Source organism: Agelaius phoeniceus, chromosome 5, assembly GCF_051311805.1.
Source record: "Agelaius phoeniceus isolate bAgePho1 chromosome 5, bAgePho1.hap1, whole genome shotgun sequence".
Classification (NCBI taxonomy): Eukaryota; Metazoa; Chordata; class Aves; order Passeriformes; family Icteridae; genus Agelaius; species Agelaius phoeniceus.
The window spans coordinates 60754738-60777203 of NC_135269.1; the positions used below are offsets into that span (position 1 = coordinate 60754738).

General features: G+C 38.5%; 1 protein-coding gene across 2 annotated transcripts in view; it reads left to right on the forward strand.

Moving 5' to 3' along the window:
- The window catches only part of RELN (reelin), a 284556-nt gene that overhangs the window by 117035 nt on the left and 145055 nt on the right, over positions 1-22466 (forward strand). For both annotated transcript variants that reach the window (XM_077179117.1, XM_054631807.2), the window contains exons 5-8: positions 5928-5960; positions 7543-7621; positions 14492-14588; positions 18250-18301. In XM_077179117.1, the coding sequence (XP_077035232.1) occupies positions 5928-5960; positions 7543-7621; positions 14492-14588; positions 18250-18301 (261 nt within the window). The remainder of the gene's footprint in view (positions 1-5927; positions 5961-7542; positions 7622-14491; positions 14589-18249; positions 18302-22466) is intronic.

A 22466-nucleotide genomic window follows, 5' to 3' on the forward strand; every position in this document is an offset into this window, starting at 1 on the left:
CTTATACTATTAGAATTAATTTTCCTATTCAAAGAAAAGAAGCTTTCTTTGAAGTAGACCTTACTTCATTTATTCAATTTTCATCAACACCACTCATGTAAACAAAGGATTCTTTCAGGAAGAATTAGTGAATTTATTTAGATGCAAATATCATATTAATATATATGCAAAACAGCAAGGTAGATTGACATAAATGAGGTTTTATAGTCTGTTTCTAGCCCTAAACATTACTATACTTAAATCAGGCCCTGAATGATGGGACATATTAAGTAAAGAAAAATAAAACCACAGGGCAATTTCATAGATTTATTACAGGACATCTTCTTAATAAGTATGTTCACTGGAGGTGGTATCAGACTTCCTAATGTTTAGTAAAAAGGATATACAGGAAGATGTGAAAGTAGCAAGGAATCTCAAAAATCATGTTTACTGTGGTTGTCCACTCTCAGATGTACATTAATAAATCCTGATAGAGTTAATGGAATTTGTGCAGTAAAAGGAAAGTGATTTTTTATATTTTGAAAAGAATTAGAGGATGATAAAGGGTGGTGTTAAGGGATGGCAATGCCATGTGTATAATGTAAATGTAGTAAGAAATGATGCCATAGGGAAAGACACCAAAGAAAGTAAAATAATTGCTTTAAAAGCTTTGTGTTCAGAATATAATACATATTTTAGGAAGCTAGGGAGAGCTGATGTTTGAGAGCTGATGTAAGCTTTAAATTTTATGAGAATTCTACTGAAGAAAGGAGACATAAAAATTTTCATAGAAAAAGTTAAGCTAGAACAAACAGGAAAAACCCCAACAGAAATAAAAACTATATAGAAGAATCTGGAAAGGGTAGCTGTCTTGTCAATGCTTTTAAGGATAAATAAGGATCATAATGAGTGATGATATTCTTGCCAGTAAAAATATATTTAATAAACCATATATTTAACTCGTTGTAATAGTTAAATAAATGGAAAATAAGGTAAGCTTAGTATTGTGATTCATATTTATTTCTGAGAATATCTTGAGAATTGGTCCAGACTGTCTTTTATTTGAGAACTTTTGCCTGAATGTTTGTGCAAGACCTTTTAGGTGTATTTTGTGCCTTGTAAAATTTAGGAACACTGGAAAAAAATATGCAAACCAGATTTCAAGATCTCAGGCTTGAATTTTACAAGCTCTCAGAGCAGTATTTTACAGAGCAGAGGACTGGAGAGTAGAGCTGGTGTGAAGCTCCCCAGTTCATGTTTTAGCAAGAATAACCCAGCCCTCGGGCACCTCACTGACTCTCCCTGGGGGATGCTCAGCCTCCATCATTCAGCAGCAACCTTGTTTACCAGTAGAGAGAAAGTATTGGAGGGAGTCTAAATAAAAGCATTTATTTCCCTTTTTATCTTCATCTGGCTGCTAATGACAAGGAGATTAGATTTCATAATCTGCAAAACAGAAGACACCTCTCTGCACACCTCATTTGTCCTGAATTGATGAGCAACAGCTGATGGCCCCTGGCTGCAGAACTCTGAGCACAGTGTTTGTCTGGGAGCATGCAGGCATTTGTGTCACTGTAATTCACTTGCCCTTTATATTAAAAAACACACAAAGTTCAGGGTTCTGAGAAAAAAAAAAAAGGTATATTTATATTTTTAGTGGGTTTTAAGAATATTTTCTTATGCTGCATTTTCTACCTATACACAGTCTTGACCCCAGAACTCTATGGAATATGACTGTCAATAGTACAAATTGATGTTTCTGTGTTTAATTTGCCTTATGCTTCCTCTTTTTATCTGAATGGGGACTAATGTTACTTAAGAGTTGACTATCACCATGTTTAATGATTTTGGCTTTTATTTTTTCACTGACAAGACCACCAAAATTGTTTCTTTCCTCCTCACATTCCAGTTTCTAGAAGATGACATTCCCTTCCCACTACTTTAATATTTCCCCCCCTTCCAGTTTAACCAAAAAGGGGCATATTTAAATTGGCTTAACCTTTCAGCAGCCTTATTTCACCCACAGAAAAATTTAACCTTTTACTCCAAAACATTCCTCCATTCTCCCTCATCCCAGTGACACAGAGCTCTACAATGTCCCCATTGACTTTTGAATTTCCCATTATCTTCCTCAAGATTCTCATGCTTTCAGTTTGACTGTGGCCTTTCTCTCTCTGAATCACTTTGTATTGCATCCTTTCTTCTCTGCTTTTCCTTGCCAAAGGGACTGTCTTGTAAGACAAGGCAAGCACTCTACATTTCCTTACATTTCCTCATATTGTATTTGCTGATACCTCTTAGATTGTGACCTCAGTTGAGCTCACTTCCATTCTTTGCTCAGTACAATTCATCTCTTGTAAAGCTCTGTATATTCCCAGGGTGCTGGTTGAAAATCAAATAATAAATTCATTTACTTTACTTTTTAAAAAGGTACAACATTCTCATTCAAGCTAAGATGCATTTTGGAGCCACACAAATACTGGGTCTAAATTTAAAACCATGCAACCATGTGCCTAAGGAACATCTAACAAAGTGAATAATGGTTTAAAATATGAACTGAGATGGTCTTTCTTTTTCCCTCTCAGTCTGAAGTATTGTATAATTCCTTTTAAATTATAAATTTATATCTTTGCACTGTATAGCTACTCTGCACTGTAGCATTTCTTTTATCTTTGTCATATTGTACAAAAAAACTTCATTTGACTTGAGCCCCACTGTATGGCTTATAGAAAAATCCATGTTATTTTAAAGTAAGTAGTTCTATAAATTGATTAGAAAGGCAGATTGGAAAATATTTTAAAACAACTACAATTTTTATAACTAATATTTTAAAAACTACAATTAGTTTTGTGTAATGTTTTGAATTTCTATTATTTGTGGGCCTTAAATACAATTGAAGATCATCCCAGTGCTGTTGTTTTGCAATGAAATATAAAATGCAATACAGAAATTATTCATAGAGAGAATAAAGTCTATGTTTGTCACTCATTGAATGGTACCCTCACAGTCTTTTCTCATATTCAGCTCAGGAATTTGAATTACAATCAGAATACCTGAGGCAAAAATACTTGGGCTTCTTAGATCCTGTAAAGATTTAGGAAACCTCTCCCCAGCATAAAGTCTATACTTGTAACAACATTTTTGTCTAACATGAAGTGTTTGCTTAGTTTCACCTCTAATTTTTAAATGATTGATCAGTAGCATTAGTATGGACCTGCACAATTTATTTCCTTTCATTCTGTTGGTCACAGTTTTGGTGTGCAATGTACCATGCATATGGTGGAAGAGCCATTTCAGGGAAAAATCTCAGATCCCAAGTCTGTATTTTTTAATCCCATAAACAGCCAGTTTTATTAAATAATGGTGAAGTCAATTTGCAAATGTAAAGATGCCAAGTTTGTGCTATGCCTGTGCCTTTTTGCTGAATGCTGAAATTTTGCAATAATTTGAAATCATTTCATTCATGACAGTGTGTCTCCTTGTCTGGAGAAAGCCTCTTTGAAAAAGAGCCGTGCCAAACAACCTGGGGTGAATGATACCACAATGATACCCTTCTCATTTGGAGCTCTGAACTGCTCTCCTTGGAGAAGGTGGTCTCTTCCTGTTGAGCTATTTTCAAATGAAATTTGCTTGGGCAGCTGAGTCTGCCCATGGTGTGTGCTGGCACAGCCACGCTCCTCGCAGGGGAGCACTGGCACGATGGCTCTCAGCCACCCCTGTGCTCACAGCAGATCACCCCCCAGAACTGCCCTGGAACTACTGAGAAGGAGGGATTCAGACATCAGGGACAGAGATTTTATTTTAAACCTAGCCTCTTGGAACAGGAGTATTACAGGAGTATTACAAATCCCATGCCATAATGTGCTTCTTTTCCTGCAGGCAAAATACAGAACAGTTGGTGTTGCTCGATCTGGGAAATTATTCAGTTAGTCCGGTTTGATCCATTTTTTTGTGCAAATAATTTTTAAAAGTGAAATTTACACATTCCCGGGGAGAAACACAGTACCTGGGGCTGCAAGGGACAAATGCAGTTTTCACTGTAGGATTCACCAGGGCAGTCCAGCACTATTCTGGAGACAGTGCCAAGCTTAACATGCAATAGTTTTATTTCTCCAGATTTTGTACCAGCATGATGAGGGGTTTTGACCATTGCTGGAGTCATTATTGGCATTTTTGCTGGGGAAGACAAAGCAGCACAGGTGACTTTCTTGTGTAAAAATGGAGCAAGTTAGCCACGAAAAGGAAAAAATATTTCCGATTTCTGAACAGCAACAGACTCTTAAGAAGGTGTTTTCTCTCAGCTGCAGTAAAGTTTTCTGTGGTTTTCAGTTTGTGTGTATATATAAATGCATACATACATACCTATATATGCCAATGTATATATGTATGCATGTATGTACATGTGTGTGTATATATACACATACATATATATGTATATGTACATAAGATTAGGGGAGAGATATATCTATACACAAAAATGTATATATTTATATGGTTAGTGGATGGTGTAGAACATGTCACTCCTCTCACTGGTAAGTCTGTTAAATGGAAGTTTTCTGTCTAAGGTAAATCCAGATTGCTTGCCATCATTTTCTGGTCTGCAGATAGCTCATTTGTTGACTGCTCAGTCTTCTTCATCACCTACTTCTCCATGAAGTGTTGCAGTTTCATTAGAGAATGGCATGGCTCCTTGTAAATCCAGTATTTAAGGACTAAGCAGGAAGAGAAAAACAAAATTCTTGAGATTTGTATTGGGCTTTCTATTCAGATGACTATGTGTGAGAGCTCTACACAGATTGCTGCGCTCATTTTTATGTTTATTTTTAATCTATTTTTAATTTGTCAGATGGTATGACAGAAATTGCAGTAATTCAGTATTTATTGCAAATATGCTGAAGAAATCAGGAGTACTGCTGCAATTTAGGTCAGTGCCCAACAAAAAACACAGGATCATCAAATGAATGTTGGCTTAAAAAATTATCTTTTTTTGGTGGTTCTATTTTACCAAAGTCCAAAAGACAGCTGGAAATGCAGATCTATGGCTGAGATACTGATGGACAAATAGGTAGCTGCTTCCCAGGAGCTTGGTTATATGCACCCCTTTGCCTTGATGAAAGAAATGTTACCTACTTTGGGTTTAAGTTCCAGCAAGGCTGTGAATGTGGTAGCTGCCATAGGGTATCCTACACACTGTGTAGCCAGCTTGTAGACTTCCACATATATTTTTATGTAGCTGTGCCCTTTCAGATGCAGTCTGGTTCCATTTGTGTAATGCTGCACCAAGACTCCTGTTGCAAAGTGTTGGAAGAAGGTTACTCAACAAATTTGTGCCGTTTCACGTGCCCCCCATGCAGTGTCTTTACAACATTCTGGTGTTTCTTGGGAGGCAGAGACCTGCTGGGGAATTGATCAGCATTGCCTGCAAAAACATGCTTGGATATAAGTGTTTGATATTGTGATTTGCAGAGTTATCTGCTACTTGTTACCCTAGGAATATTTGGATTACTTCTCCCAATAATATTCCCAGTAAAATGTTGTTCAGTGTAGTATAAAAGATCAAAAATGGCATTTTTTACCTCTCTTAGACTATTTATTTTGTTAAGTCTAATTTCCACTTTTTCAGCCCTTGAGCTATTGAATCTTAATCCAAATTAGTTTTTACAATATCTCATCATTCTAGACTTGAATTGATCTTTTTTTACCTTACTGTAAAGCCAGTACTAACTTTCATTTATTTCAATGCTTGTTTTAATTAAGAGAACAATTATTTTTGTTTTCCTATTATATTTTTGTAACTTTTGGGGTCTATCACATTTTTCACAATTAAACTACTGATTTAAGAGAGTATATACTGTACAATTTGTTTTAAGCTGAATTGATATTTAATGCTGCAGTTGAGCCCTGTTGATAGAAAATATTCATGCACTGTGTGTCTTTGTTTTACACAGCCCCGACAGAAGCTCCCTTACATCCTCACCTAGGTAGGTGATTTGTCATTCTTACTACTTAAACTCAGAATCATTGACTTTATTATAGTAGAAAATCTGTAAAGTCACATTAAACTAGGTCTGAGGAATTCAAATAAAAATGAGATTCATATGAAGTTGAATGAATTATATCTAATTCTGATTAGTTGTTTCTTCATTTTGGTTTTTATTTCTCTTTCTTGTCTTTGACTCCTTGCAGTGTGAGTATATCATGCTGCAGACTTTTTGGTCCTAGTTATGTATTAGAGTCCTAGTTATGCATTAGAGCATCTGTTTGCAAGAGAGCCAGGACTGGAGCACCCCTGCTATGGAAACAGGCTGGAAGAGTTGGGGTTGTTCTGCCTGGGGAAGGGAAGGCTTCAGTGAGACATTAGAGCATCTTTAAAGGGGCTGCAAGAAAGCTGGAGAGGCATTTTTTCAAGTGCTTGTTGTAATACAACAAGGGGGAATGAGGGACTTTAAAATGAAAGAGGGCAGATTTAGATTAGCTGTCAAGTTGGTCAGACACTGGAATAGATTCCCAGAGAAGCTGTGGATGCCCCATCTCTGGAAGTGTTCATGGCCAGGTTGGATGTGATTTTGAGCACTCTGGTACAGTGGGAGCTGTCCCTGCCCATGCCAGAGGTGTTGGGATAAGATGATCTTTAAGGTCCCTTTCAACCCAAACCATTCTCTGATTCTCTGCCCCATAACCTTCAGTGTGGGACAGCACCTCACAGCAGGGCAGGGTTGCTCTGAGGAAGGTTTTGTGCCAGTGCACCTCCCAGGTGGACCCTGGAGCAAGGCACTGCTGCTCCCTGCATCCACCAACCCTTGTGCTGCCATTTGATTCACCCAAGACAGATTCTGGCATTCTTCCTCAGTTTAAATAGCAGGTGACAGTTACTTCATTACTTTAGTGGAAGTATTTGTAGAGGAGGATCTGTCTAACACAATCACAGGTGCCAAAGCGCTGGGATTTTAAGTGAGTTTATTTGTCATCATACATAAATGAGAGAGTAAATCTAGGTGGAATATTGGGGAAGTTTGCAGAACAGTGGTGAGAAATATTTGCATAACATAGCTCACAGTTTATGTTCCTTAGATAAATTGACCTTTACTGACAGGTCTGCTGATAGCAGCAGAGAAATTCCAGTGAACCCATTGATTTTCACTTATGAGTTGTCAAAATGTATTCCCTGACTGTAAGATCTGTAATACCCTCATTAGGACTTCTCATCCATTCTTGTGCCCATGTTTGCAGAATCTCAATTTGGAAGGATTTTTTCCTAAACATTCAGAAAACCAACAATTCAGAACAAAACTTTTTAGAAGATTTAGCGTGTACTTGATGACTCCATCTTTCCATAGCCATCACACTTCCATGATGGGGGCACTTTTTAATTTTTTGTGGTACTATTATCCAGAGTAAAGAAAAAGTCCTGTAAATAAGAAGCACTGGCTTTTATAAGTAGTTTAACCTAAAAAGCAGATTTTTAGAAATCTAAAAGGCACTTTACAATGCATTTCTTTAGGTAAGAAAGCATGGGATGATTACACTGGATTCTTTTCCTATACTGCTTTTTTTTCTTTGCAGCTGAAATGCACAGTGACAGCATTATCCTGCGAGATGACTTTGACTCTTACCATCAGCAAGAATTGAATCCTACCATGTGGTGAGTTTCTGCACTCCTTTAGATGCATTTGAGCAAATGAAAACATTTATTGAATGAAATGAAGTATAAACTGAAGTGTGGGTTTGCTTCATTAGGACCTAAATATTTTGGTTTATTAATTAATTCATTAATGAGTAACTGAGAAATTCTAAGCACATTGAAGTGGATGACAAATTCTTCTTGATTTCAAATTTTTAAATAATCCAAAAATAGAAGGACTAGAGCTGAGCTCAGTGAATATTTATGAATGAAGATTTTGGTTTCCTGAAAACACAGATTTTCATCAAAAAGGAGAAGAATTTCAACAATTAAACTTTGTTGTTTCAATTTTTTTTTTAATTTCATGTTGTACATGTTTTTGGTGAAGGTAACTATAGCAATAATTCCTTCCAAATTGAAATGAAGTGTTTCCAAATGCTTAAAAAAATCATAAGAAACCCCCCCCCCCCCCCAAAACCCCAACTGGAATTAAATACCTCTGTCTAATATTCATGTGATGAAAATGTTTGAGGTTGAATTTCTTTTTCTTTTTTTTTTAGTGGAAGGCACACTTTTTCAGAACTGTTTTGTATTGTATAAGAAGGAAAACAATTTCCTTCTCAGTTCTATTCAGCAACTTCCAATTGCTAGGGCTTGGGGGGGTTTGGGATTCCTGAATTGGGTCATTCATATTATCACAGTCTATGTCTGAAACAGCCAGCACAAGATGTTTTTGTTCTTTAACCAGTGGAAGCTACAGAAGAATCTCAACCTTCCCATGCATAACAAGGCAGGTACACCTTGGGGCAGGTCAGGCAGCAGCTTTATGAACTGTGAGCACAGTGAGAGAGCTCTCAGACACCATCGCTCCCTCTGCTCCCCATTCTCACTCAGACAAGGGATTGCAGAGCCCCAACCCCTGCACTGGTTCAGAAAACAATGGAAGAGTTGAGGAAAAATAATCACTTCAATGTTAATAAAGTCAAATATCAACCCCTGGGAGGGGTGGGCTCCTTAAGTCACTGCCATAGTCCAAAGTTGCCCAACTTTGCCCATAGTCCAAAGTTGCCCAAAGTTGTCCTGTAAATAACAGGACAATCTGGAGGGATAACTGTTAGTGGAGCCTACAGGAGCAATCTCCCAGTGCTCCCTGAGCTCCAAAGGTGGGAGTTGGAAACAGTGGCAGACTGTCAGCTTTTAGGCAAAAGGAGTGTTCTTTTACCAAGGATGACTCTTAGACAGACTTCTGAATCTTCAATATTAATAATTTTACCACCACAGTGATCATAAACAATCATTTAATATGATATATGTGTGCAATGTCCCAGAAGAGGAAGCTATACATCTCTCTTAGTACAAAACTAATTCTGTTCTGTATAATGAGTGTATATACAGTATAAAATACCCAGATAAACACATCTCTTGGTCTTAATATGAAGTTTTGAAGGTTGGAGCCTCCTTTTCTTATATAAGATTGTTTCTGAGTTTTCTATTTCTTTCAATCCTATTTTATAAATATAATTAATTTATTGTTTTAATTCATACAAGGCATAGAAATATATTACTGGGTTAGTTTATCTTGTTCAAATAAATCCTTGGTGAGCATTTTAGCACTTACCTGTGTTTGTTAGTTAATACATTCATTCTGTGACATTTGACTTTTATTTTCCTTTTTATTAAGGACTGTCACAACTTTCCATCTGTGCAGGTCTTTCATAGCTTAACCATCTTATGTAAAAATGCTGTAGTTTACAGATTTTTACAGATATTTTTATTTTTTTCATGCTCATTTTAACAGGTTTTAATTGTGCCTACAATTTTTGCTCCTCTCATTCCTTTTGTATCAGCTCTTCAAATGTTTTTTTCTGGACTAGAGGCATTAAGGATGTGTGATACTATAACAAAAAAAACCCTATTTCTTTATGGGTATGGACAGATCAAGGACTCTTAATGGGTTGCAGAATAGCTGCCAAGGTAGATAGCTTTAGCAGCAGTGTGTTAAATGGACTTGAGTGGAAAGAAATGAGGAGAGGCATTATTTCCCTGCAGATGCCTCATAATTCACAGAGGACTTGTCTATTGGGAGCCTCCATAATTTATTTATCCATTGCTCTCAACTTTAAATTCATCCTTGCTTATAGAAGTCTCAACAGAAAAATATCAGATTAAAAGAGTCCCCAGCCTTCTGCTCCTTTTGTTGCCAAGATGTGGATTTGGTCCCTCTGGAATAAACTTCACCACCTTGCTTGGTGAGTCAGTGCAGAGAGGTGGGTGCTAGGAGAGAGCCCAAAAACTCACCACAATCCTGAGACAGATTTTCCTGTAATAGCACAAAGCCACATTTTCAGCAATGCTAAACAGAAGTGGAGCACAAATAAAAGAAAACCATAGTGATGTATCGTGAGCTTTTCAGCACAAAGAATTTCTGCAGTAGCTCTGCCTCCAGTGAAGGCCCACTTAGCAGCAGAAAGCTCATTCTCATTTGATTGTCTAGTGGGAGTAAAATCAGGAATTATTAACAGTTGTTGCCATCCACCCTAAAATTGTGTTTTTTCCCCTGGCACCTGCTAAAATCCCATCTTTACCACAAGCAATTGCAGTGAGTGCTGGAGCAGCATTTCCATCCCTGCTCAGCCTGCTCTGTGTGGAGCAGCTGCCTCGTGTGCCCCAGCAGGGCCATGCCACGGGGCCACTTACACCCAGCCACTCTAATCATTTCTGAAGCCATTATTTGTGTGCTGATGAAAAGAGAACTGCTTGTATTTTCCTCCAATCTTTTCTTCCCAAATCCTACATAACACTGGCTTGGAAGTGATTAATATTTTCCCGCTCCTCCTGCTTCCCCTTTTGGCATGTGCAGCTCTGGCAGAGATGTACCATCCAAGAGCACCAGATAAGCAGTTTATGTCCTCTCTATGTGTCCAATTTTATGAGTCCCAGCAGAGCCTGTGTGTCACTCCATTGCTAGGAGAGGCCTCATATCAAATAACTATTTTGCACAAGGGCACTGTATGATTTTGAGAGTTACTGCCTGCTCTTTCAAATGCATTGTAAGACACATCCTTCCCAGCAGCCATCTGTTTCTTTGGAGGCTCAGAAACAGGGAAGGAGTGGCTGCAAGTGTTTTTGGAGCTGCAGAAGGAAGAGAAAGGAAAGGCTCCTTGTAAAAGAAAAGTCACAGTACCACATACCTAAATAAAAAAATTGGTGACTGAAAGAAAACAGGAGAAACTGCTAAAGTGGGAAAGGGACAGGGAGAGAGGAGGCAACAGGAGGGGACACATCCTTATGTGAACATAGATGAAACATAGAACAAAGAAGGAGGATTTCTCTGCTGGGAATGCAGAAATGGAAGCATTTTCTCCTTTTTTTTTGGGAAACCACTCACTATGAGAATCTTCTTGTATGGTGTATCCAACTAATGTTTATAATTTTTTCTTCCAGTGTCTAGTCATGTCAGAATACGGTCATTCCCAAAGTCCCCAGCCCATAGGCAAAAGCCTGCTTACCTAAGCAAAGATTTCCCATTTCTTGGGTTTTATTTGCCACCAATCTTACAAAGACCTCTTGTCTTGTGAAAAAAATATGTTTCACACAATCATAAATGTCCAATGTATTATGTATCTGACATGTATCAGCTGTGGAAGTGAAGGTGGGTAACACACCATAAATGCAGCACCAATGTCCATGCTCAGCCAGCCGCTGCTGACTTGTTGAACTACCAGAAGTGTTTAGTACATTTGTCAATTAGAAAATTGAAATAATACACGGGATTAATGTCCATGAGACTTTCTGAAAACTGACAGGACACTGTTAGATCAGAAAGCTCAGGAATGAAGGAATTAACTGATTTCTTCAGTTGGGAAAGGGAATCTGCACCAGTACCACTTGCCAGGGAATGGCTGGATGAGTAGAGGTCCAGTATGTGTACTATGAAGAAGACTGCCTAGGTCATTGAGCATCTATTCCTGTGACCATCTTGCCTCCATGTAACCTCATAAACTGCAGAAGAGAGCATAAAAAAGATGCTAGATAAGAACTAAACCAGAACAAATGTTTTAAAAAATGTTTTAAAGATGCTAGATAAGAACTAAACCAGAACAAATGTTTTAAAACTAAACGAGAACAAATGTTTTAAAAAATTCTGTTTAATCCTATGATAAATTATCTAATGTTAAGAAATGCATAAATTAGTAAAGAATAAATGTTGGCATTAATGCATGTTTCTGTATAAAACAGTTTTAATAGTAGGACTGGAGAAAGCAGGGGATTCAATACATTTAAAGGAGAAAGAGACAGTACAGAAGTGTTTTGCTGGCTAAACTCTCCTTCCAAATTTGATGTCATGTTTCATCTCAAAGCCTATCAGCACACCAAGCAGCAGTCACTTACAGAAGGCACACTTGTCAAAGATGACATGAAGAACAGTTGAGCATGTAAAATCAATCAATAAGAAACAGAGATTCTCTTGGTCATCACTTCTTCATGGCATATGAGAAATGTACAGGTACAGTGATATTTCCAGTGGCAAAGAGGTTGAGGAAAGCTTTGTGACAGGAGAGAGAGGTCCTAAAGTGGTTTCCAAATTGCACTAAAACTGTGGGATTAAACTTCAGAAAGATTTATGTTTAAAAATCTCTTGGCAGATTGAGATGTTTATCTTCTTTATGGTTCAGACATCACAAAAGACATCAGTCAATATAATATCCACATACTCAGGTATTGTAGAGGGAAAAGGAATGACAAATAGGGGTGAGGAAACAGCAGATGTTTCCCCCTCAGCAAAGTGAAGAACAATAGCAGAGAGAGGTGGGACTGTCTAAGCCAGGCATGAGAGAGATGGCAGGTCTGTTGAGAAGAAGTCATCTCGATAAATGCGACACATGTCAGCAGCGGCAGCGAGGACCAGCTGTGAAGAGAAAGCTGAAGTGATTTTAATGTGCTAAGATTTTAGACTAGGCAGGTGAGAAAGATAATGTAGAAAGCTGCACCCAGCCAGGGCAATTAATACTCTTTTCTGTTTGTATAAATAGAAAAGAAATTAACCTTCCTGTCTGCACCAGGAGAGGAGCAAATTGGATCGTTTCTAAACACGTAGTACTATGACGATGATCTGAGGAGCAGCAGATCAATTATCTTGCTCTTCATGCATTCTTGTCAAGCTAATGAGCAGTTTATTGTCAAAGGTAATGCACTTCAAAGACAGCACAAAGGTTTGAATCAGGATTACCAACAGCCATCCAATTTTGTATGAGAGGAGTCATCCTAGAAAAGACAACCGATGATGAAACTGCTGTGTTAGCAGGACAGTGCTCCTGGATTTCCAGACAATATTTCATAGACCTCATTACAGAAGTAAAACAGATTAATCACTTTTTATCTGTTGAAATATGAGAATTAGAGAATTAAATATCCCTTGGATTATGTAGCCTGACCTTTCAGGGAGGACTAAGTGGTCCCTATAAAGTATTCAGGGCAAAGTTTTCCTGCCATATCTGTCTCTTTGCATGTATCAAGAGTCCAGGTAGATGCTCCACTATAAAATTCAAAAATTTAGGGGCATACAATGAAAATAATTTTTATAACAGCCAGAATCCTACAGAATCCCAGAAATTCTTCTAGTTCCTGTTTCTTGCTCTTCAGTTGTTGAAACTTCAGGATCAAGTGAAATTTAGATAGCAACAAAACATGTTCCCTGTGAACTCTGCTTCTGTGCTTTCTCTAAAAGTACCACTTTATTCACTCACATGCTCTCTTCTTGCCTTTTATTGAGAAATAAAATTATTTGCTGACTGTGACTTCTGTAAGTAAATATTAATTCACTCATGTTGATTTGAACTATACTCCTTTATTAGAATATTTTATTTTGCTGCTTAAATTCAAAATCCTAAATGCTATCAGTGTGAATTGCTGAATTACTTCACTGGCATGCTCATACGGGGAAAAAAACTCAAACATTTTTATGTCTGATGTTTTTTCTGGAGTGTTTCCCTGGAGGTTTGATGTTTAAATTGTGCTTTGGGTGCCCAAAGGCAATGTTGGCCAGCACCATTGCAGGCAGCTTGTTGGGGACCAGGAGTATATCCAATGTTTTTTGAAAATGTGGACCTCATGCCAAGATCTGACACCCTAGCTCTAGAAGGTGAGGGAGGCAGGCCTTTCCCTACGTTCTGCAGTCAGGCTGCCCACAAAATCCTTCATATTAAATTAAGAAGTATCAGGACAGGCGTAATTATTTGTCTCTGCAGGACTTACCAGCCTCTCAGAGAATTTCTTCATAGTTTTTTTTCCCTAAAAGGTGAGCAGAGTAGCAACTCTGTTACTAGGAATATGGAATATGATAAATACAAATAGAAGCAACAGCAAATGCCATGTTACACTGCAGCCTCAAGGAAATAACCTGGCCTTTGGGGAAATGACCTGACCTTTGGGGAAATAACCCTGCCAGCAGGAGGGGGGCTGATCCCAGCCACTTGTCCTCAGCTTTCTCTGTGGTAACTCCATGATGGTGGGTTTACTTATGGTAAATCAAATGTTCACAAGGATTTTGTAAGAAGAGTAGCTTCAGGGTATATGTATATATATAAGATTTCAACTTGTTTTCCCATGGTGAAATGCTTTGCATTCAGTGAGCAGGGACACCCCACTTTTTGAGGGGTGTCCCCGCTCATTGGGCAGGTTGCAGAGAGCAAACACTGAATCACCAAGGCCTTTCACAGGAGGCAGCTCCAGTGGATCACACTTACAGCTGCCCTACCTTTGTGTTCAGCACCGTGATAACAAACAGCCCAACCTGAGCACCAAGACCCAGCAGCCTGATTTTACAGTTTACACTGCCTCCAAAATGCAGTCTCTGCTTTCCCTTCTGACCACAGTGTGCTCTCCCTGCAGGTCTGAGTGCAGTAACTGCGAGGTCGGGGGGCACTGTGGGGTGATAATGCACGGCAACGCCGCCACCTTCTGCGACCCATACGGCCCCAGAGAGCTGGTAAGTGAAGGCTGCCCCTCTGCCAGGGCTGGGCAGGCTGGGAAGCTCTGTCAGCCGCAGGGATGTTGGTATTTGAATCAGGATTACCAGCAGCCAGAACGTTTGGTATTGAGCTGAGATGCTCTTGAGCAAGGTCCATAGAAGTACACCCAGAAACACCCCAGTGTTTTAAACAATAGATGCTAGCCAAAGGTTATTGCAATAGCTGCAATATTATGTTATTGCAATAGTTGCAATAACCTTTGTCCCTTTGCAAGGAACAGTCTCTTGATCCAGCTAGTATCCAAGTCATTTAAAGTATCTCTGAAATACTGAAAAGTCAAGGACATAGAACAGTGTTTTCGAACTGGCATCGTTCTCTTTTAATATCCAACAATTAAATAGAGACATGGTTCATTTTTCTTTCATTATTTTATTAGTCTTGTCCCGTTTTTTCTTGTCCCTGTTGACAAATGTTAATTTGGTTGTAAAACACCACTTGTGAACAATGCATCCTACAGACTTAAATGCAGCCTGGAGCAAGCACCTGCCAGTCTCAGGGAAGTGTATGTAACAGATTGAGTCATGATGAATGGGACAGAATTAATTTTGTTGGGAGGTAGGGAGGTAGTTTGGTCATAAAATTGCTGTAAGAAACAAGTGCAATTTGCATTAACTTGAGGTCATCTGGGTGTGGAAAATGAATTGCAATACATAAATCAATGGCCACATGCTGATGCTGAGCAGCTAGCTGCAATGATGTACATATAAGGGGAGCTTTGGAAAGAACTGAAAAATTAAAAGACCAGATCAAAGCCCATGTAATTCAGAATTAATTTTCATGTTTTCAACAGTCTTCTGAATGGAGGGAGAGGCTGATTAGGGCTATTTGAAGAGCAAACATGGAAGAGGGCCATAAAACAGAAGTGGTTTTGGCCAGGCATCTTCTCTTCATTTCAGACACTGACAATTCTTTTCACAGGGTTAATTTTACATCCTTAACTGAGAGCAGAATGACACAAATGCAATGTAGATATTGCTGATGTGGTGCATAAAAGTCACCAACACATATAAAACTAATTTAGAGATTTTACAGATAAATAAGGATTTCCCTTGCAGCCAGATAGAGCCAGGGAATCCTGTCAGGGATGTTAAATGGCCTCTCTGCTACTTTGCATCCTGTTTGAATGTGCTGTGCTTTGCTAACTGCCTTGAGAATGCCTGCATTGGTTTATGTCCTGTGCAAAAGGGAATTCACACCACTGGGGTATTTTTCCGATTTTTTACATTCATTTTTAGTTGTAGTACTGAGTATAAGTAACACTACTTGGAAAAAATCTATTTATGACATTTAACAAACCCAGGGTCCCAGCTCTGAGGTTTTGAACTGTCATTCATTAGCTGTCTTCTCCCTGCTGATATGCAATTTAGACTATCCTTAGTAATCAGGAATTGGCTTAAAAATCCAGTCTTGGACTGCATTTGTCATATTGCTGTGTGGTAAAGTAGCACTACCATGACATCAGGAATTTGGAAAACATTTGTTATGCTACCAAAGTGGTGTGATTGAATAATGATCTGAAAAAATCATCGTGCTTATAAACAGTTACCAGCCTAAAAATAAAGTATTTATAAATATTATGGCAGTGCTGCAGAAAAATCAAACCCTTCTGCAGGAACATGCTAATGGCTCAACACCATGGATGAGCACAGGAGTGTTCAGGCCAGAGGTGTGATCTAGTTCTATTTTTGAGTATGGAGATACATTTAAATACCCACTGTCCTAGAACTAACCTGTTTCTCATTTGCAGTTGTTTTGGCAATTTCACAACATGCCTCTTTCTGTCAGAAATTTTAATACCTGTTTCATTTCTCTATGATTTTTATCAATCCTATTCTGACCCTGCTTGAAATGGATCATGAAATCTCTGCTCCTGCTAATGGCTCCTGGTACATGAATTACTGCTTTACAATACTTAGTCAAGAAGAGTTGAATTTGCAAAAATATTTTCCATCAGCAGCTCTAACAGCTGCTGATTTGCTACCTTGACCTCCTTCTTTCCTCCTGATTTCCAGCAGCCACCTGTTACTGCAGGCAGAGAGGTTTTAATACCAACTGTCCCTGTCTCTGGGTGAGAATTTACTGCTGGCAAAATCCTGGAAAGGTGTATAGCATCAAAGATGTTGCAAGCAAAGGAAAATATCTGCTAAAGGCTGCCTACCATACTCTCTGCAGTGTCTGAACTAAGCAATCCTATGCAGAATTTTGCAAAAATTTTTAGTAAGTCTAGTGTTTTTCCCAAAGCATTGCTGAAATGATTCACAGCACGGTCTAAATCTGCATGAATGTCTCTTCTGTGATAACTGATGTGTTTAATTTCTTGGTGATATGAGCTACTGAACCTCAATAAAGGTTTTGTTTTCAAACTATAACTTGCACAACATAATTAATTGAATGAAAACTAATATAATAGGTGCTCTTAACTCAAATCAGAAAGTAATTTATCATTTGGCAGTGTGTGATACCTAATACTGAAACAATCCTGGCAGAATGACTTAAATGAGAATGTGACTTTATTTTTAAAGTGGATGCATGTAAATGCAGCTTTCCTATTCTTGCTTAAAAATTAAAATTATCTGTTAGAACATGTAGTGTTTTTATCAGCTAATCTTCAATGTATTTCAGTGAACATGCCATTCCTTAATATTTATAAGAAATTCTTTTCTGTATGTAATATGTATGTAGAAAGGAAACAAATCACACCAAAACCTCACACCAACTCATGCAGATCTCCATCCATTGTTTTCAAAGGCATCATTTAATGAATAGCTCAACTAGGTTGAGCTGGCACTGGAAGAAGTCCAGTCCCTTTTGTTCTTGGATGCCTTGCTTGTTAAGTAGCAGTATTGTTAAATTCAGCTTTCAAAATAAATTGAAAACAATTAGGTGTCCTTCACAACACACTGGGGCTTTTTATTTTATAGCATTTTCAGGAGAACCATTCTAATTTGAGGCCCTGAAATATGGAAGCATTCAGAGAAGGGAGAAAGAGAGGCCTCAAAGGAGGGTGGTTTGCTGGGTACAGAGTGAGCTGCTGGTGCTTCTCTCTTTTTTCTCCATCTCTCTGGATGTCAGCTGTGGGTAGATTCTGCTACAGCATTGCACTCTACATACCATGTAGTATCACCAAGGGTTTTTGTTTCCTTTGGTGTGGAAGATTTAAGTTCCATTGTTTCCTCTTAATAGTTCATTATTTTAGGGTTAATAAATGTTATTTTTATTATTTATTTATGATCATTTTTAGTCCTTGCTCTGTGCTGGGAAAAGTGAGAACTGTTCCATATATGCAGATTTACACTAAGCTGACTATAAACCACAGAGATAATTTTTTCAATCTTCCAAAGAGTGTTCAAGTGACCCTGCTGAACATAAATGTGGTTTTTTTGGTAGTTATTATTATTATGGTGAAAAAAATTCTGGCTTTGACATATGATAAGCTTTCAAAAACCAAAATGATATAACAAAAATATCCACGATTGCTCAATCTGAAAGGGTTGGTGATAAACAGTCCTATGCACTGGAGATGTGGGTGTCTGGAGATTTTCCATGCTTTAAGGAAAAACAAGTGATGAATGTATTGTTTTGCTCATCTAACAAAAACATTTGCTTCTCTTCCCATAGACCACCACTGGCCTTAACACAACCACTGCATCCGTCCTTCAATTTTCCCTTGGTAAGTTTAGATTACCCTTCCACCCAAGAAAGTGCAAAAAAGTCCTTTCTGTAAAGGAAAATGGCCCTGAAGTTCAGGGTTACCTTTGTGGTTGATGTTAGACTCAACACAAGGGATTAAAAAATCTTTTAAAAACTTCAGTGTATTTATTCATCTCCTGACATGGAGCTACTGTTTTAAATTTTGGAAATGGAAAGCTGCAGTGGATACTCTGGTGAGCTATGTGTGAGTTCTGTTCTTTTCTCCTGTTTTATAGCCTGATGTTTAGCATTATAATTTCTTGCTCTTTCTCTGAAGTGTGATTATTGTTTCTAAAAAAAAAAAGAGAGGTTTTGTCATTTAACCCCCCAATATATTCCAAGTTACACCAAGGTAGTGCTGTTTTTAACACATTTCTACAAAGAGAATAGGTAGGGCAGATGAAGACTAAATGCTATTAAGTCCATATTATCAACAGCATGGTTTTATGCTATATTACTTAGAATACTGTGAGTTATTGCACATTTCACTGTGCATTTGTGGCTATAAATTATGCTAGAGGCTGTGGCTGAGGGCAAATTTGGAACACACTTACTTTGTTAACTCATTTCTCAGTGTTGAAAATATGAAGAAAAAATGTTCTAGTGATATAAATAGTTCAGTTAAAAAGCAAGCAGGAAATGTAGCCTGCTTTCTCTGTAGACCCCTGGATATGTGTTTCCAAATCATATTCCTATTTTTAAAAAAGTAATACTCCAAACTTATCTCAGGAGATGTGTGATTAAACTCTGGAAATCTCAGTTGAGAATAAGAACAATCATGTAGCTTGGAAAACAGCTTGTGTTTTTTAATGGATTGGAAATCAAAATCCTAGAAGGCTCAGAAATACATCATTTAAATTTGTTTTTTACCTGAAGTTCTTCATTTGGGTATTGGAAGTCATCAGTACCTGCTTCTGACTGCAGTGTTAATATATCTAAGGACTGGTAGCTATCCTTTATTTTGAATTACTGGTTTTAAAATCCAGAAAAAAATGTCTCCAATCCTCAACTGAATCAGTGCATAAATATTGGGTACCTGAGATGAAAACCAGCCTGTTGCTGCCCTGCAGTTTCATTCAGACAGTGGAAGGGTTGCAGCTCACTTGATCCACTGGGATGTGTTGCTCACTGACAGAAGCATGAGATGTGGCTTCTATAAAGCTGCAAGTTTGCAATGATGGAGGAATCTCACTGTTCATGAAAATTGCAAAAATCTATTTTGGATTATTCTTGCAGAGAGCCAAGATGGTTTACAGGCAGGGTAAGGTGAATGGGCTGGTAGGTGTGTGTTTGCTGTCACAGCCCAGTGCCTGGTGCCTGCTGCAGGTGAACTGCAGAACAGTGCAGGCTCCCAGAACGTTCAAAACGAGATTTGATATTTCACTAGGAGCATTTGTGCCTGTCAGATGGGAAAGGTCAAATAAAAAAGGGGTAAGAAAAGGCTGAGCAGGAAATACTCTGTATGACAGGATTTTCATGAATATATCTTAACAATGCCTGAACCAGTGAAATCCTCAGTAGGATGGAGCAGAGAGGGGTGGATGCACATCCAAGCAAACCAAATTTCAGCCTCCAGTTGAAAATGTATCATGTTTCCCCATGTGCCTGTGATGAGTTTGAAATACAATGCAGATTGGTTTTGTAACTGATAGAAGCCAGCAGGAGCCAGGGGACTGCTGCTGAGCTCAGCAATACTTGGCTTTAGAATCCAGTTTCCAGCTTATTCCCAAATGTCCGATTTAATCATAACCCTATTTAGGGATTGATCCAAGGGAATTGCTTTTTATTTTAAAGAATGTTTACCACTTTCTATCAGCCATGGAATAGCTTAAGCTGTAGTCTTTTGGGGGTGTCTTTATGTTAAATTTTTCACATAGCTTTGGCCTTATTAAAGAGTGCACATTTTAATTTTTCTTGCCTCTAATTATCAGATGGAATATTGTATTTGCAGTGATATAGGCAGTAGAGAACTAGGAAATGAAGCTAAAAATTCTGAAGCTAAATTCTGGTTTCACCATGAATTCCAGATCCTTTTAAACTCTGTGGTCAGGGAGGGTAACAGACTAGTGAATTTTTCATTAGTTGATATTCTGTGTGGTTTCCTTCATGCATCATGTATTTGGTGGTTTTGCTCTTTAAAGGCCAAGGCAGTTGGAAAGGTGCACTTAACAAGAAGGCTTTATTAGGATGAAAAGGTAATTAGTAAGGCATTTTCAGCACACAGGACAACATTAATGTGCAGTATCCTTTCTGAATGAGAGGAACTTGTCTGTCATGCAGCATCCACTCAGAGCTGGTCCAGGGCTGGGGTGATATTTACACTCATGCACTCTGTGCCCAAGTGTGCAGAAAATTTTGATTACTGCAACTGTCTTAATCACCTATCACTACATTTCTCCAAGACCCAGCACTGACAGGTCTAGCAGTTTTCTTAATGTTCAGTGGGATTGTTAATTGAGATATTTAAAGCAATGCCTTTGGGCTCTCTCAGGCCAGAACATCTGATTCAACAGCTTGGGAATTGCAGGATATTGCACAAAAGCCTCTGGACTCAGCTGCCACACAACATTAGTCTGATTCATTAGCTGAAATATTCTCTATCTCCAAATCTGAGCCTTTTCCCCTCAGCTGCATCCCTGGGCTCCCCAGGGCTGAATGTGCTCTGTCATTCATATGGACCAGTGTGGTGGAAGGTGACTCTTTCTTTGTACTGAGAGATAGCAACTGAGCTAAATACAGAAAGAGACACCAAGTCCCATGGGAAGAAGAGGAAAGGCTTTCAGGAAGCCAGGGCAAGGTGTGAGGTTGTTGTGCTGGAGCTTTTTCCTTGGGTGTTCCCCCCAGCAGGTGCTCTGGAGGCAGGCTGGGCTCTGTGTGGGCAGTCCACCTCTGGCAGGTGATTCCCATCCCTCCCTCCTCTGCAGAGCCTCTGCTGCAGCTGGAGATGCTGTGATGAGCATCAGCACTCAGCCTGGCCTCCAGGGAGGTGCTCCTTGGAGCCATGTGTGAAACAACGTGAAAATTGTTAATGGAAAATAATGCCTTGAAAAACTTGTATTTTCTCCTGTCTCCTTATGTCTTAGTATTACGAGATCATTTCTGGCTGTTAAACAGTATTTGAAAAGGAGAATAACTTGGTAGGGAAACCTCCCACTTTTCAGCTTTGGTACGAAAATTCCTTCACATTCCTCTGAAAACAGGATGACTTTGTCAGTATCATATACTGGGGAAGTACATAATGTTTGTAAAGCACAGTCCTAGTTTAAAATTTCTTTCCCTTCAACTTTCATGCCATTGTCACAAAGATCCTCTGTCATTACTAGAGCAAATTAACAACTCTTCTTCCCCCCTAATTTTCTAAAAAAATGTAATCTTCCTATTATTTTATGTTAAATCAAAATTGGTTTCTGGGGGGAAGGGTTTTTTTATATTCTGAGAAGGAATACACCTTCAAATATAACAAATATTTGGCAGTTCAGCTCTGTTTCTTGAGGATCAAGCCATTAGTCTTGCAAACAAAGAAATAGACACAGGTTCAAAAGCTTTTTTGCTTTATTTGGAGATAAAGCTTGGACTTGGCCTCTCCCTTCCAAAATATCATTACAAGAAATTTTTGCAAAGTTGGGTTCCCTAATCTGTCAGGATTTACTTTGATGCAACCATTAATCCCTATTTTCAGTCCCCTTCAAAACTACCTTTGTATGGCAAATCCATCACCTGCAGTATTTAAAAGCTGTTTGCAATCATAAACCATCTTTCCCTAATTGATTATGGGTGACCTGAGTTATGGTCACTTCATATGTGCAATATTCTTGTATATGTTATCTTGACAAATGGAATCTCTTACAAGAATCTCAATACGATGCAAAATACTTTTACTGCAATAAATAAAATAATAAATCCTGTCCCTACACTTTTTGTGGACCCTGAGAATACCACAGAGCTGGCAAGGAAGGGTTTCTCTCTGAGATCATTATTTGGTGTTAACATGGAGGACTTGGAGATGCATGAGCACAGGTGATCTTCAAAGCCTGAAGGCTGCCAGGCCTTGGCACTGGAAATTCTTTAGGCATCTTCGCTGCATGGATCACATGCTTAATGCCTTAGCTATTGCTAAAGGAAAGACTTGACATGAATCAAATCTA